Source organism: Ptychodera flava, chromosome 5 (genome assembly GCF_041260155.1).
Source record: "Ptychodera flava strain L36383 chromosome 5, AS_Pfla_20210202, whole genome shotgun sequence".
In the NCBI taxonomy this organism is placed as follows: Eukaryota; Metazoa; Hemichordata; class Enteropneusta; family Ptychoderidae; genus Ptychodera; species Ptychodera flava.
In genome coordinates, this window is record NC_091932.1 from 29,689,893 (window position 1) to 29,705,837 (window position 15,945).

General features: G+C 39.2%; 1 protein-coding gene across 1 annotated transcript in view; it reads left to right on the plus strand.

The window, feature by feature from the left end:
• LOC139133634 (cytochrome P450 1A1-like) overlaps positions 1–15,945 on the plus strand; it is a 122,002-nt gene that overhangs the window by 22,493 nt on the left and 83,564 nt on the right. The window contains exon 9 of the mRNA XM_070700383.1: positions 4,715–4,954. Within this exon, the coding sequence (XP_070556484.1) occupies positions 4,715–4,954 (240 nt within the window). The remainder of the gene's footprint in view (positions 1–4,714; positions 4,955–15,945) is intronic.

The following is a 15,945-nucleotide window of genomic DNA, read 5'->3' on the forward strand; positions in this document are numbered from 1 at the left end:
CTGTGGTGATAATTCTTGTTATTTCCAAAGTCACAGTCAAAGTCCTTAGCACGCTTGTCTTATTTGCTTTCTGCTTTTATTGTGCTAACTGAATATTATCGTGACAAGTGGCTGAATCTCATTCAGTCATTAAATCACTGTTTCACTACAGCCTCTATGATCGATGAACATTGTCGTCAGTTTAGTAAGGATCACATCAGACAGTAATCTTAGTTCTTGTTAGTACAACGTACAGAAAGGCGACTTCCTAGTCGAGTCTTGTTTATATGACGGGTTGGCCGTCGGCAACAATAGATCACAGTTAGTCTGATTGTGTCTGACTTACATTAATAAGATCGTCAAGAGTGCTCCTTTGAAAATATCTACAAGTCCATCAACCTGCGAATATTCTTTCCTACAGTTAATTATTTTATGCGGCTTTTTCACCAAAGTGGATAGGAAGTTTCTATCACGATTAAATAATAATGTCCGAGGTGCAGAATGATGAGTAATATTCTCATAGACTGCCAGTCGAGCGACAGCATCCGCAGTAGTCTTTTAATGGCAAAAACGTCAAGGTGTCCAAATAAACATAAAGTGGTTACTTGTTTCTGTATTCAGAAGCGGTCCTAATACGTCTACAGCCAGAAAATCAAAGGGGCCTACAGATAGGCTGCAACTGGGCAACTGATAGATTCTTTGGAGTTTTCTATGAAGACAGTCAACACATGACCTATGTCTTCGCTATCTCTTTACATTCCAAACCATAAATAGAACGATAGAATTGTTCAGTATTTTACTGTACAGCTTGTGGAACCCTAAATGACCTTAGGCAATTTCATTATGGCACAACGTCATCACTTTGTCCAGTAAGGCATTAGGAATGACAAACTGTTTATGCACGTCTCCTCACTTTCTTCCTTGGGCGTGCATCCAAAGATGATACAGCACACCATCTTCAATAACATATTGTTCACCGTGTAAAACAACTGTCCTAGATATCTTTGTATCAGCGAGGAATTCATCATCGATCACATACGATATTAGCGCTTGTAAAGTCAAATCACATTGTTGCAATTCTCTAAACTATTCTCATGGAAGTCAAGGGTTTTCTGTAGCTGCAATAATAAAGTCTCTCCTGTCTTCATCATCATTGTCCAGTCGTCTGGAAAGCCCATCTGTATTTCCATGCTTTGTCCCTGGGTGGTGCTGAATTTCAAAGTCATATCCTTGACGGTCAACGACCAGGGGACGAGTCAACCTCTAGGCTCCTGAATGGTCATTGAACATTTCGGTGGGCTGTGGTCAGTATTAACAGTAAAGCATCTACATTGAGGTTATGGTCAGAAATGCTTAATCGACCAAATAATGTCAAGATTGTCGAATAGAGTTTCTCATGTTTGAGAAAATTCGACTGGCATAAGAATTTAACCTCCTTTATTGCCACGTACCTGTATTAAACACGATCCAATGCCAGTGTCCCATGCATCTATATGCAGAACAAAGGATTCACTAAAATCAGGATGTCCGATCGCGAGTTGTGGACTTGAAATAAGCACTGACTTCAAAGTGCAAAAGACGTATTCGCATCCGATACTTCATTTAAATGCATTGTCCTTCATCAACAGTGTGTAACAATAAGTCCCTTTGGCAAAGTTTGGCACAACTAGTTGATGGCACGATGCTAATCCAAAGAAAATTCTGTAACTGAAGAATACCATTCGGACGTGGATAGTTATTTACTGTATGAATTTCAATTTGGTTCGGTGTAATTCCGTCTTGTGTAAAGATATGTCCTAAATACTTTATTTCAGTCTCCCAGAAGTGACATTTCCTACATTTTAATTTCTGTCCAACTTCTCAAAATCGATTTGAAGACCTCTGGACCGCAAATATTTGAGGTGTTCATCAAATGTCTTCAGAAAACACCACAATGTCATCCAGATAAATCAGGCATAATTACCCTTCGGAGTCTAGCAACTTATAATTCCATCAAGCACTGACGGATGCTTGGCACGTTACACAAACCAAATGACATAACGTTTAATTCGCTGAGTCCGTTGTATGAAACAAAGCTATTTTATCCCTATTCCCCAATGCGACTTCAATATGCCAATATCCTGATGCTAAGTCCATTGTCAAAAAGTAGTGTGCTTGCCAAAGGGCATCCAGACTATCTTCGATGCGTTGGCGTCGGTAAACATCCTTCTTAGTAATATTGTTCAAGTTCCGGTAATTCACACAGATAGGCTGGACCAAAGGTGGACGAATGTCAGATCACATCATTATCTAACATATTGTTCTGTTTATGTTCTCATATGTACGTTTTTGTGGATTCTCGCCAGTATCACTACGATGTTGCACAATATTTGACTTTCCCAAATCTTTGTCATGTTCCATAAATATGATATCATATTCCATTAACAGCTCATCAAGCTGTCTCATCTCTCACAGATTCATGTGGCTCCTTGAATTACCCTTTGGCGATACTTTATCCGGGCTTGTTGCCAGTCATTCACCTGGTTGCTACCTCAGTCTCCGTCTCAGCCTCACATTGCCTAGATCCGAAATTCACTTGCACTGGGCAAAATGCTTGATATACAACAATATATACACATATACTGATTCTGTACATGTGTCAAATACATTCAGTATACAGTACGTATGCTAATAAAATGCAAAACTACAGTGTACACTTAGTGTGCAAACATCTGCATTACGTATACTCATGATCTGCATAGAAATATGCTACGCATATCAACGTATTGGAATGTTCCATATACAAAGATATACGCTGCACATGCAATTAGTATTCTGTTCCATATACATCAATATAGGTAAATATGCTAAGCGCATATGAAGCATTTTGTCTAGTGTACATTATCATCATTACATGCGTCAACATCTCTAGCATCTAAATTCGATACAGGTGCAAGAACATCATAATTGTCAGTAACTTCTCAATACACAGAGATTCATATGCTTATATATCTTCACAGGCTTATCTCTTAGGTTTACAACTCGAACTGGCACATATCATTTACAGTTTTACCAGGGCTCTTGCAAAGCCAACACCCAACTTAACACCATCATGTGAATGGGTTTCTATTAGGCACTGTTTCCATTGTCTGCATCTATGTCTGCCATGAAAGTTGTCTGCGAAATGCCAGACTTTCTGAAGTATCTAAGGAGGTTACAGAACACGCTTTCTACAGTGGCAACTGTTAACTTTCAGTGAGGTATCACAACGTTCTACTGTGGCTTGTTGTTTGGTGAACATGATGTCAAACCTGGTCAAACAGTTATACATGGAATTTACGATAATATAAGCATGATAAGAAAATTTCACACCAGCAATCTCGAAGTCGACTTCCATTCTTTCCCATGATGTTGACTTTCTTTCCTACTAATGTTTTCTCACAAATTCGAAGCTCATTTGAGTGGTTCTTCTGTCATTTTTACATCAACAATATTATTTAAATAAATGTGAATTTTCTTGTTATTCAAAAAGTCTCTATTCAGTTTAATTTCATACTCCAGGTGTTCCTATGAGCACTGTCACAGAGGTGTCTAGTAATACCAAACATATCGTAGAAGGCGTGATTTCTAGGATGGGCGGACACTATGGTTGTAGTTTAATGTATGGGCGAAACATGTTTTTGGCTTGTTATTGGCTCATTTAATCTAGTTCTGGCTTGTTATTGCTGATAAGTGCCCTTTTGTTTTGGCTAAAGATTTAAACTCATGGAGTTGATTTCCCTTCTCGTTTCAAAACACTTCGAGTTAGTCCTTGATCACTATTCATGAAGCTAGTTAAGATGCAAAATAGTATGGACCTTTTAGTTTGATATCTACGTCGGTGATTGCTTGGTTTGAATTTTAATTTGAAGTATTTTTGTAAGATATCGTCTGCTTTCTTCAAAATGCCGCCTTTTGTTAAAGATGGCTGTAGTATTATGTGGTTTATAGGAAGTTATAGTGATGGAGATTATAGCATGTGAGCATGAATTTCCTTAAAAGTGCCACTGTGGCGCTATTTTCATACTTACTCAAAATGTATGTTGCTTTGCCCACACAAAACATTTATCATCAAGCAGATATTGATCTTATGCCTCCAAAAAGGCTTCGTGTCGCTGAAATAAGAAAAAATTAGCTCAACGCTACTGATACTGCCTTGGCTTAGAAGAAATTAGAAAGTGGTCTTGTACCAAATTATTTTAATTGTGATATTTGAAATTTAGTAAACATTTCTAGCATGCTGCATCGATACACATTTTGCTATTTGTGCTAAATCATATGAATCATATGAAAATGAATACAATGTATTCATTACTTTGATAAAATTTTTGTGCAGTTTGTGACAGTGAGTGTTCGAGCGTAAGTGCTAACTCTATAGCGTGTTGAGGGATCACAGTCAGAAAAATTGTGATAACTTGGCTCGGTTATTGGACCACTGAGTGGGTATTTGGCCGAGCGGTTCTGTTTCTTCGTTTGGTGACTGGCTACCGTATGTTGTGAGTTTGAATCCGATTGAAAACTTGCCGTATTTACCATTAGTAATGAAATGGGAAAGACATTGTTATTTTACATTTACTGGTCATGATGAACAAAGAAATAATTTGAACTTGAATTGTTGTGCAGTCTACTGACAAACAAACACCTGTTTGCAACAGTTGTTGATACTTGTCTGTAGTTGTCTGTACTCAGACATTTCAATATTATACTCTCATTCCAGCCGGATTCGATACAACAACTCAAACCATAAATTGGTGTGTGGCGTACTTGGTGAGCCATCCCGATGTTCAGGCGAAAGTACACAAAGAAATAGATGATATCATCGGAAAAGCTCGATTACCATTGTTGTCCGACAAGACTAAATTACCGTACTGCGAAGCTGTCATCCTCGAAGTAATGAGAATCAGAACTCTTGCACCGCTTAACCTACCACATGAAACTACGGAGAACACTGTTATTGGTAGGTCTTCTTTTCACCTTTTTGTAAACATTGGAAGCAAGTACATATATAATATATTGTTTACTAATTTGGAAGAGTTAACAGAACGTTTTCTCTTGACGTTTCACCTTGTGGGGGATTGCACATACTAATGAGCTCTTGCTTTCATTTTAACAGCAGGAGTGGTTTCTTAAACTTTGAAAAATGCAATAATTTTCATGTATTACAAGAATTACCATTATTTCAGGCATTTAATATTTGATGAGAGGGCATTCAAATTATTCGAACAATTTGTGCTACATAGTTTCCCAGGACTATTTGATTTTGTAGAGGCCTGAATACTGCCATGTCAAATCCCATAGGTGGCTATAACTAAAAGACAAGAGAGTTACCTCCCCTTTTCCGCTGGACGCCGTATGTGCATGGGAGAGATTTTGGCGAGGAATAATATGTTTCTGATATTCACCAGTTTGTTTCAGCAGTTTACTTTATCTCCGGTCAAAGGAAAAGGCAAGTCACGCCTGGACCCGAACTTTAGAAATCTTGGTACCAGATGTATCCCCTATGAAGTTGTCGCCAAGGAACGCATTTCTGGGCAAGCGGAAGAGAAGGCTTGAATTGGCGTATTCTGAGACAACTTGATTCAGTATATGATGGTCAACAAAATTATCCACCGCTGAACGAAATTGGAAATGATGAATGCGTGCATTCTGAATCAGTAGATATCACACATGAAAAAGCACGTTATGTTACTAGTATTTTATTTGCAAAATATGTAAAACTGTTACCCTCCCAAGTTCATTTAATGAGGGGTAGCAGATATCAGTAGCGTAACAGACCACGATACGTAACACACCTTTGATATTTTTTCGTAAATCGCTATTTCTCCCATATTCTTTACAAACCGCTCAAGCGTAATACTGGGTCAAGTACGTATCTGGGATGTTAATATCATATCCTTTGTATCATTAACAAGTCTGACGCATGCATTCACCTTCAAAAGTCAGCTGGATATAATAGAGAGGCGATTCTACGCAAACACGAAAAGGAAACACTTGCGGCATAGTGAAACCCCAAATCATCTGACTCACTTTGAATGATCAGTAGCTTAAAGAAATATTAATTACCGCGGTGAAATGACAAAACAGCTAGTGTCTAGCGACAACACACGTAATCACTCTGCTGTAGCGCGGTCCTGCTCTCCAAATAATAAAATCAGAGAGAGGGTGCCATTGTGTAGCAGGGTGATTGTGTACCTTGATTAGATGTCTCGTAATTACTCTGCTGCAAATAATTGCCATATTATAGGTTTTGCCGTCAATTTGTTTGTTTTTGTTTCTTTGCTTGCATACTCGTTGGTCGTCTTATTGTCTCTTCTGACGTATCTTTCGTACGTATGTCGTTTGTCCCTTCGTTTATCTCTTTGTATTTACGTTACTTGTCAACACATGCTCAGTTAAGGCGACTGTACCATGCTTACGAGCTTAGCTAAGCCGTGTGGATCGAACGATGAGAAAGTATTACCATTTACATGCTTGGTTTTCTGAAACCAGCCCGAGTGCAACCAATTTGTGTAGCTCAATGCAGTACTTGAACCGTAATTGCATCGAAAAGTTACAACAAAAAAGCCATTTATAGGAGTTATATGTCAACACAGAAGCATACAATCAAGCTACCTAACAAAAATTACCAAACACAAAATATACAACAAGAGACAAGTCAAGCTTGTGAAGAACTAGAGAAAAGGTAACTTTCAGTATTGAGTTTTCAGCGAATGTATTATTGCTTCAAACTTTCTAATTAAAATATGCAAGTGGTAAATATCTGACGTAAATCATCTACTTTTGTTTCACATGTACAGTAAATGTTTTTTACATTATTCTGGGAATTAAGGGATTAGACGCGTATATTAGACGCGGGTTGGTTGAAAGGAAAACTATTCTCCAAATCACCAATTGCTTGGAAATATTTCAACAACCCCACCACTCTAAAAATACATCCATTCGCATAAAGGTGCCCAAAACGTATAGTACTTATAGGGAAGTATATATATCTTGCATACAAAGTAAATGAATTTTAGAACCTCAAAAGTTCAAAGATGCAAGTTCGCAATTGACCGCTGCACTCCTTAAATCAAATAGTCCACCCCTGAAGCGATATTGAAACCTAACAGATCAGATATTAAAAAGAGTAAATACTGTGATGGACCTTCTGCCAAGGTATCATTTGTTTGTTATGGCTACACGCAGCCAATGTCTGGAGAGTCTTTCCGTTTTACATCTTTTGACGTGAATCAAACGTATGAAATAGCGGTAGAAACATAATCTGCAAACTAGTGCCTTCAAGGTGATTAACTCATATGAAAGCTTGCAATATTTTTAAAAATTTTGTCAGATGTAACTGTTTTAGTATTTTCATTTTTTTTCTGTTTTTAAATGTACTTTGAAAAAAATGTTCTGCAATGTGTCCCGTTGAACATGTCATCACAGCCTGACCTTGTGTCATGACCAATGCAATAGAACATGTTCCGAACCGCGCGAGACATTCCGAGATATCGCGAGACTATGTGGTTCGCAGTGGACGTGTTCTCGCAACACAGGACAAACTGCGTAAAACAGGACAAGTCGCTAATTACGTTAACACTGCATAAAATATATGAAGTTTCAATCTTTGCTCAGTTCTGCACTTTTACTAGTTCCATACAAAGTTTGACTTGTATTACTAAGCTGGAAAGCTGTTTCTACGGGCATGTATTAAAGTCTCGCGAGATCTCGTAATCAGCGGAACATCGTCTATTGTTGACAACTGATCTTTAGTATGGACAAGAATTAATATTTCAACATGAACATTTCATAATGCAACTAATATGTTTTGTTGTTTCGACATATTTATATTATGTGCTTGCTTTCCAAAGTAGAAATAATGAAAAACAAAAAAAGAGCTATTTCCAGTAATAGACATATAGACAGATAACAGAGAGTTTGCTCCATTTAAGATACCATTACAACCATACATCTGTGCATTTGAATACAATAGATTGGGCGTCATTGCAACTGTACTGATTTCATGTTCGAAATTTACAAAATTTGACCTCATTGATTTTCTGAATGAAATTCTGAAAAATAAATACCAGTAAAATAGTTTGCTAAACCATTGAAGAATACAAAGAAAGTATACATGTCAAACTGTCCTTTAAACCGGAACGATTGTACAATGATTATGATTCTGCCTAATTTACAAAACCCTTATATTTTTTAGGAATTGGATTTCTATTTTATTTCAGATATGTACTCAGTTTTGCAATCATGTTAATGTGCTTCCAGCTTTTTGATCTATAAAATAAATGTATTGTCCTTCTACTTAATCATTGTGAAATTTATGATTGTTCTTTACGACGTGATTTACGTTTTCGTCAAGGAATACAGTATAGCTAAAGAAAGCTGAATCAAAATGACTTTTGTGACCACGGTGTGATCTTTACTTTGATATGTTGGGTTGTTACAGTGGCCATTCATATTGATGTTTACTCTGCTATTTTACGTAAAACGTACACTTGATACCTTTTGCCTAATGACCAATAAGTCAAGAAATCATAATCAAAACCATAAAATGATAATGGTATTGACGTAGCATCATGAGAACATGTAATCTCGCGTTTAAACCACATGTATACTAAAGAGGATAATATGGCAAGTTAGTATTTCAACTATATGCAATAAGCAATATGCATAAGAGGTTTCATTACGAACACAGGCACATAAGGTAGAGGACATAGGCAGAAGTGAACAGGTAGAAGGGAGAAGGGACATCACCCGGCAATATGTAACACCTATGTTCAAGAAATAAACGGTGTTATCTTTGAAAACTTTTAGCCGCTAAGCTTACTCTGTTTCAGCATTCCAACGTCCTCTCGCTAGCTATTAGCCAAAGGGAGAAGGTGAGCAGTAATACATGGTGGCAGATCCGGGTATCGAGGCTTTGCTACGTAAATATCATTATCATTGTTTTTTTCTTTTTTGATTTCTAGACATTGATCACTAGGCGAAAGGTAACAAGTATAGGTATCATGTAAAATTGGCTAAGTCGATGTCAAATTATATTTCCGTCGCATTTTTATTGGCCGAGTTGAAACACGCGACTGACCATAAATACATTGAAATAATGGTTTGTTTACATGCCCGTGGATATGAATAGATTGACATTCACAGTATCGTTAACATCGTCGTAACTTTACAACCAAAGCGTAAATTGTGATTTATACAAAGATCTCCGAAATGATTCCCCGTGCCAAATAAGTAGTGTCAGACTCTGAAATCACTGAAATAGCTTGTTTAACATGTGATATATGGCCAATTATGTTATTTTGTAGGACGGCTGGCAGCCATATTTGATTTATGCAAATTAGACATATTTCCCCAAGGTAGATTCGAGTAAACTTTTGATATGTTGTTCTGGGTACCTCTCCAAAATGCATTCTGAAGAAAAAAATTCTGTTGCAATTTGTGGTGGGTCTAACCCTATTTTGACTTGACTATACGTTGTCTTCATGGTCGGTCGACTGCAAGTACGGTACGGCACCTATGGCTTCATTGCTGGCGTCAGAGAAAATGTGACACTCAGTTTTCTTGATGGGTCAGAAGGCGGATGGAGTGTAGCATCGTCGTAGATGTACCTAGTGATGTAATTGAGGTTGTTGCACCAGCGTCTTCATATGGGTAAGTATTTCTCTGGTAATGTTTCATCCAATCCAATGTTTGATTAGTTGAGTCCTTAGTTTATGTCATGAGGCCTCGTAATATTAGTTTTCCTTCTATGGAAACTGGTGCGAGTATACCGATTGGATCCACAGGGTACAGGGGACAGTCCCCTGGGGTGGGGAGGAAGGCGTTTTTTGTGCAATGGTTTACCTTATTTGATTTTATTAATTTTGACTATGATATTTCAAATAAAGAGTTCAACTCTACACTGTCTGACTGCTTTATTATTACAGACAAGTCCTTATCTCCTCTCCAACTTGTGTATACACCTCTGTAATTGCTCCGATAACATTGCCAACTTGCTAATCCGCTGTCTGTATCAGCGGATTAAGTGATTGAGTCAACACCACAGCCGTCCCACACGCATTAATTATTTCACTACGTGTGGGACGGCTGTGATGTTGACTTATTAACTATCCGCTGATACGCTCAGTCATTAACAAGTTGGCAATGTTTGCGCAGCAATTAGAGTGGTATGTGCACTGGTTGAAGAGGAGATAAGGAATTGTAGGCATTGGAAACACAGTCACACAGTTTGGAGTCGAAAGCAAGTTGGCAATGTTTCACCCCAGGGGACTGTCCCCTGTACCCTGTGTTGGATCGTATATTGAGTTGACGATCACCAGTACTCCGCGCCTTGAGAATGGCTTCTCCTGCAAGTCTACTTCGAATGTGAATGCATCCGCCTCTAGAGACCACTTGAACCCTAATGATCTCTGTGTCAGTAAGGTGTCTCAGTTGAAATCAAAACTCTGCAGATCTTTGGCTCGTACTTCTTTTGGGAGTGCGGTCATGACTTCTTTGTCATTACAAACAATTTTGTGAAAGTTGACGTTTATAGTCGCCAGTAAGTCTCCTCTTCTTTTGATTAGACTGATAGTTTTCCTTGCATCTGGTCTGGTGCTGAGGTTAGTCCGTCGTCAACGTAAAAGTTCTTGTCCATGAACTCTTTCACGTCTCTCCATATGTAGATATGCTGTCTTCAGCAATCTTTCTCACTCTGAAGGTACCAATGGCTGGTGAGGAGACGTTGCCGAACAGGTATACGTTAATTCTGAACTGAATTACTGGTTTCGTGGGGTCTCTTTGTTCTTTGTTGACGTGGAAGCTGTGAAACATTTGCTCTATGTCGCCCATTAGTGCTGTCTGCTCGCGTTGGAATCGTAGTAGGATACCGAGGAGGCTGTTCATTTGGTCAGGTCCCTGAAGCAATGCGTCGTTCAAGGATACTCCTTGTACTTTGCACTGGAATCAAATACTACTTTGATCTGTTGTTTCTCAGGATGGTAGACTCCAAAGTGTGGTAGGTACCATGCATTGTCGGCATCTATTTTGGCTTCTGGAAAGGGACTTGCATGATTGCGTTCCATCATTTCTTCGTAAACTGAAAGTATTCTTCCATCATTTGTAGCATACGCTGAAGCTGATTCTGTAGATTGTAGAATCGATTCAGAGGTGATTGTCGGTTGTTCGGTAATTTCTACGGATCTTGCCTGAAGGAGAGAGGAAGTTCTAGATTGCCTTCCTCATTTACATGGACTTCTCGTTGCATTATGTCCAGGAATTGCTTGTATTCAATGGAGGGTGCCTTTTGTTCATCCTAAGGTGTACGTTTAAAGACGATGATGCCAAAGTTGACGGGTTTCGGGCCTATTATGTCTTTGATGTGGATGTGATGATTACATTCGAGCGTTGATTCGTCGTAGCTGTTGAGGGTTGAAGTCTTATGGTGTACTGAAGTGCGGATTACACCGCTTGCTGTCTCCAGGCACAGCTCGCCTGATATTGTCCACCCGAGGCCAAGGCGAGTTTACAGGTCCGTTCCTTGTTTCTCTGACTTTCAATTGTTCAGGGCAGTTTCTGCCGATGAGGAGGTGAATTCCAACGATCTTTTTCGGTTCTGGAATGTAATCGATGATATGCTTCAGATGTTTGAAGGTCTTGCAAATATCTGGTGTGGGTATTTCGTTCTTGTCGCTCGGTATTTTGTCATTTTCTAGCATGATGGGAAGAGATAATTTCTTCTTTCCATCAATTGATTCTATGATGACATGATTGCTACGCCGTCTCTTTCTGAATTCTTCTTTGCCGCTGGATGTTGACAGTTTGTACTCAAGGTCTGGGCCGTGTATCTTCAGTGCGTCAAAGAGGTTGCTGTCACCCATACAGGCATTGGACTGGTCGTCTATGACTATGTAAGTTTCTATGTAGTCTGCTGGTTTGTCTCACGTGTGCACCTTTGCGAGGACTATTTTCCAACACAAACGTCCGGCTGGGCATTTCGTGAGTCTGGTGCATTTTGTTTTAGCTTCTTTGGTTTCCTTTTTCTAACCTTCTGGTTTGGCTTTGGTTGTTTTCTGCCTCGATCTGTCGCTTGGTGTAGCGTGGAGACAGGTGACGTGTTTCTTGCTCTTGCATATAGCGCATTCGATGGTCGATGTGCAGTCATTGGCGAGATGTTTTAAGTGTATTTAAAGCACAAGCCTTTCTTCTTGTACAGTACCATTCTCTCAGCAACTGGTTGCTTTAAAAATGTTTTTCAATCTTTCAGGTCGTGTCCCGTAGCCTCGTGGAAGAGACATTGTTTTTCGTCGTTTGATGATTTCGTTGAGTGTACATGCGATCTTGTCTTCGTTTGTAAGCTGGATTTTGACTTACTTGTTCCAGGGGGTGTTGTCTGATCGTGGAATATCAGGATCGCATGCTGTTTTCGCTGTATCTTTCAGGAAATCTGTGATGTCGTTAGTAAGATGCCACGTTACCTCTCCGCTTATTGAGGGCGAATCTTGGTAAATTCTTCATGACGGGCTTGAGTCCCTGTGGTGTATTGTGGGATGAAAGGTCAGGAAGTTTTCTTATGTGTGCCTCTGTGTTAGAACATAAGTCCGATAGTTAGAGTAGCTTTATGCATTTGTCTGGTTTAACTTTCGGGAAGGACTTCAGTCTTACAAGAATTACTGCGATGATAACTGTAGGGCTGCTGAATCTATATCTTCTAGTTCTATCCATGCCTCTCTATATGACTCGTCTGGGTCGTCTACATATCGTTGTAGATGGTCTTTGACGATTTTATGCAGATATCCCTGCGTATATTTATGCAGGAAATCTAGTTTCTCAGATGTCTGTATCCAGCCGTCGTTACAGTGGCTTTGAATGATCTTTTCAATGACATGTACATGGTTGGGTCGCTTCCAAAGTTATTGGTTGTTTTAGTGGTAAACGTTGATAGGCCATCATTTGGGCTATCTCCGTCAGAGGTTGCATGTTGGTGTTGCTTTGGCTTTGTCACGGGTGTCTGTTGCTTTGCAGTAGGTGTGACTGTCTCACCTGATTCTGTTGGTGTTTCCTGTTCTGGTTGTATCAGTAGAGGGATGATTCAACGCCTGTGTTTGGTACGTTGAATACGAACTCGGTAAATTTCAGTGCTTTTATGAGGCGCCAAATGTAAAAAAATTAATTTACACAATCAAGCTCTTTTTAGAGATAGAAGAGGTGGCAAATGTATATATAGAGAGGATTATATATATATATATATATATATATATATATATATATATATATATATATATATATATATATATATATATATATGTGTGTGTGTGTGTGTGTGTGTGTGTGTGTGTGTATACACACACATACAGATACATTGCCCCACACATTTGCGTATGCATACATATACATATAATACATACATACATACATACATACATACATACATACATACATACATACATACATACATACATACATACATACATACATACATACATACATACATACATACATACATACATACATACATACATACATACATACATACATACATACATACATACATACATACGTACGTACCCACGTACGTATGTATACGTACATCGGACTTTGATACAGCTCGAAGATTTTACATTAAGCCTCGTTTTCGAGGCTGCTGCTGACTTCTACAGTATCTGACAGCGCTGCAAAATCTTATATCAGCCTCGGTCTGATGAAGTATCGCTGTATCAGAACGAGGTTCTATATGTAAGAAACTTACTCAGCTCAGCACAGCTGCAAAACGTTTATATATATCAGCCTCGATCTGATAATACAACTACACAGCAAAGTTTTACATACAGCCTCGTTCTTAGGGCACAGCTATAGCTGGTAAGTTTTATACACAGACTCGGTGGGTAAATATTACATACGGACTCGTTTTGAAGAGAGCTATAGCTGAGAAGTTTTATACACAGATTCAGTAGGAAAATTGTACATACAAACTCGTTCTAAAGACACAGCACGCTGGGAATTTTTATACACAGACTAGGCGGAAATATTTTACATATAAAAACTCGTTCTGAAGACACACCACGCTGGGAAGTCATATACACAGACTCGGTTGGAAAATTTTACATACAGCCAGCTGGGAAGTTTTATACACAGACTCGGTTGGAAAATTTTACATACAGCTAGCTGGGAAGTTTTATACACAGACTCGGTTGGAAAATTTTACATACAGCTAGCTGGGAAGTTTTATACACAGACTCGGTTGGAAAATTTTACATACAGCCAGCTGGGAAGTTTTATACACAGACTCGGTGGGACAATTTTACATACAGCCAGCTGGGAAGTTTTATACACAGACTCGGTTGGAAAATTTTACATACAGCTAGCTGGGAAGTTTTATACACAGACTCGGTGGGAAAATTTTACATACAGCCAGCTGGGAAGTTTTATACACAGACTTGGTTGGAAAATTTTACATACAGCCAGCTAGGAAGTTTTATACACAGACTCCATGGGACACTTTTACATGCAGACTCGTCTTGGAATGAGTGTAATACCTGGTGATGCTTGTGCTCAGAAAGCGTTATTGAACTCTGCCCGGTATCGTACGCGGCTAGAGCTAGCTCTGCATGGCAGGGCTGTGTGTTACCGGCGTTATACGGCCTCCCACCACAAGAGCCACTATGGGAGGCCGTATAACGCCGGTAACATATAGCCCTGCCATGAAGAGCTAGCATAGTGCTAGCACTTATGCTATTCAAGTGCATTTGTTTATTTTGTGCTAGCGACAACAATGACCGTGGTATTGCTATCAGGAGAGATCACCACTGATCTGGGCTGTTCCTAGAAGAAAGGACATGCGCTAGGCGTCGACCACACAGTGCTCGTTCACTGCAGGTCACTGCAGTCGGCTGTGCAACCTACTTTCGCGGTCTACAGAGTTAAGAGAATAAAGACAAAAATTTAATTCGGAAATTTGGTGCAATAAACCCATGCACTATGATGGATGAAGGCAAATTTGTGCAACAAGACAGCAATTCTTGGTCTTGGACTTTCCTCGGGGCATTCGACGCAAGGAGAGTGGCGGTAGGGCCTACACAGAGCATGGTGCTTGGTTGTGTTTAATACGAGAATTAGAAATGATCAGATATTCCAATTCACCAGTCAATCAGCGACACTCAGCCGATAGAGTATATGAGATTCATTGAACATGGCATGGAGGTAGAAAGAGATCTCTTGCGACCTCCATGCCGTCTTCAATGAATCTCATATACTCTGTCGGTTGAGCGTCGCTGATTTACTGGTGTTTTGAGTGTCTGGTCATTTCTAATTCTCGAAAACACAACCGTTGTATTAGAGACTGGTCAGTTTGTTTGGCCTAGGGGGGTGGATTATTTTTTGCCGACGTCAAAAAGTGGCTGAACTCCCTATTCCAACTTTCAAAAATGGGGTGACCCCACATTCCAACTTTCAAAAACAGGGTGACCCCCCCTGTGTGAAACAAAGGTTAACAAAAGGTGGAATATAAATTGAATAATTCAGTATATATATATATATATATATATATATATATATATATATATATATATATATATATATATATATATATATATATATTATATATAAAGTTTTGCACTAGGACAGGGCTCTAAAAATATGTCTTATTATTATTAAAGTAACGCGCCCGAAGGGCGCCCAAAAATGCAACTCAATGCTGAAATTTGTGGCTGGCACAATGCATTTTATGCAAGTATGAGCCCTTGTTGAACTTGAAAAACACACTGCACCCCCCCCCCCCCCCTTATTGGGCATTTCACAAACATGGTGCTCCCATCACCAAAGTGATGAGACAGGGTGACCCCCATGAATCCACCGCCCCCCTGGCTACGCAACTGACTAGTCCCTTAGCTATTTGCTCGCGTGTACCTCCATGCTCCTTGTGTCAAATGCCCCGAGTAAAGTCCAAGACCAAGAATTGCTGTCTTTTTTACT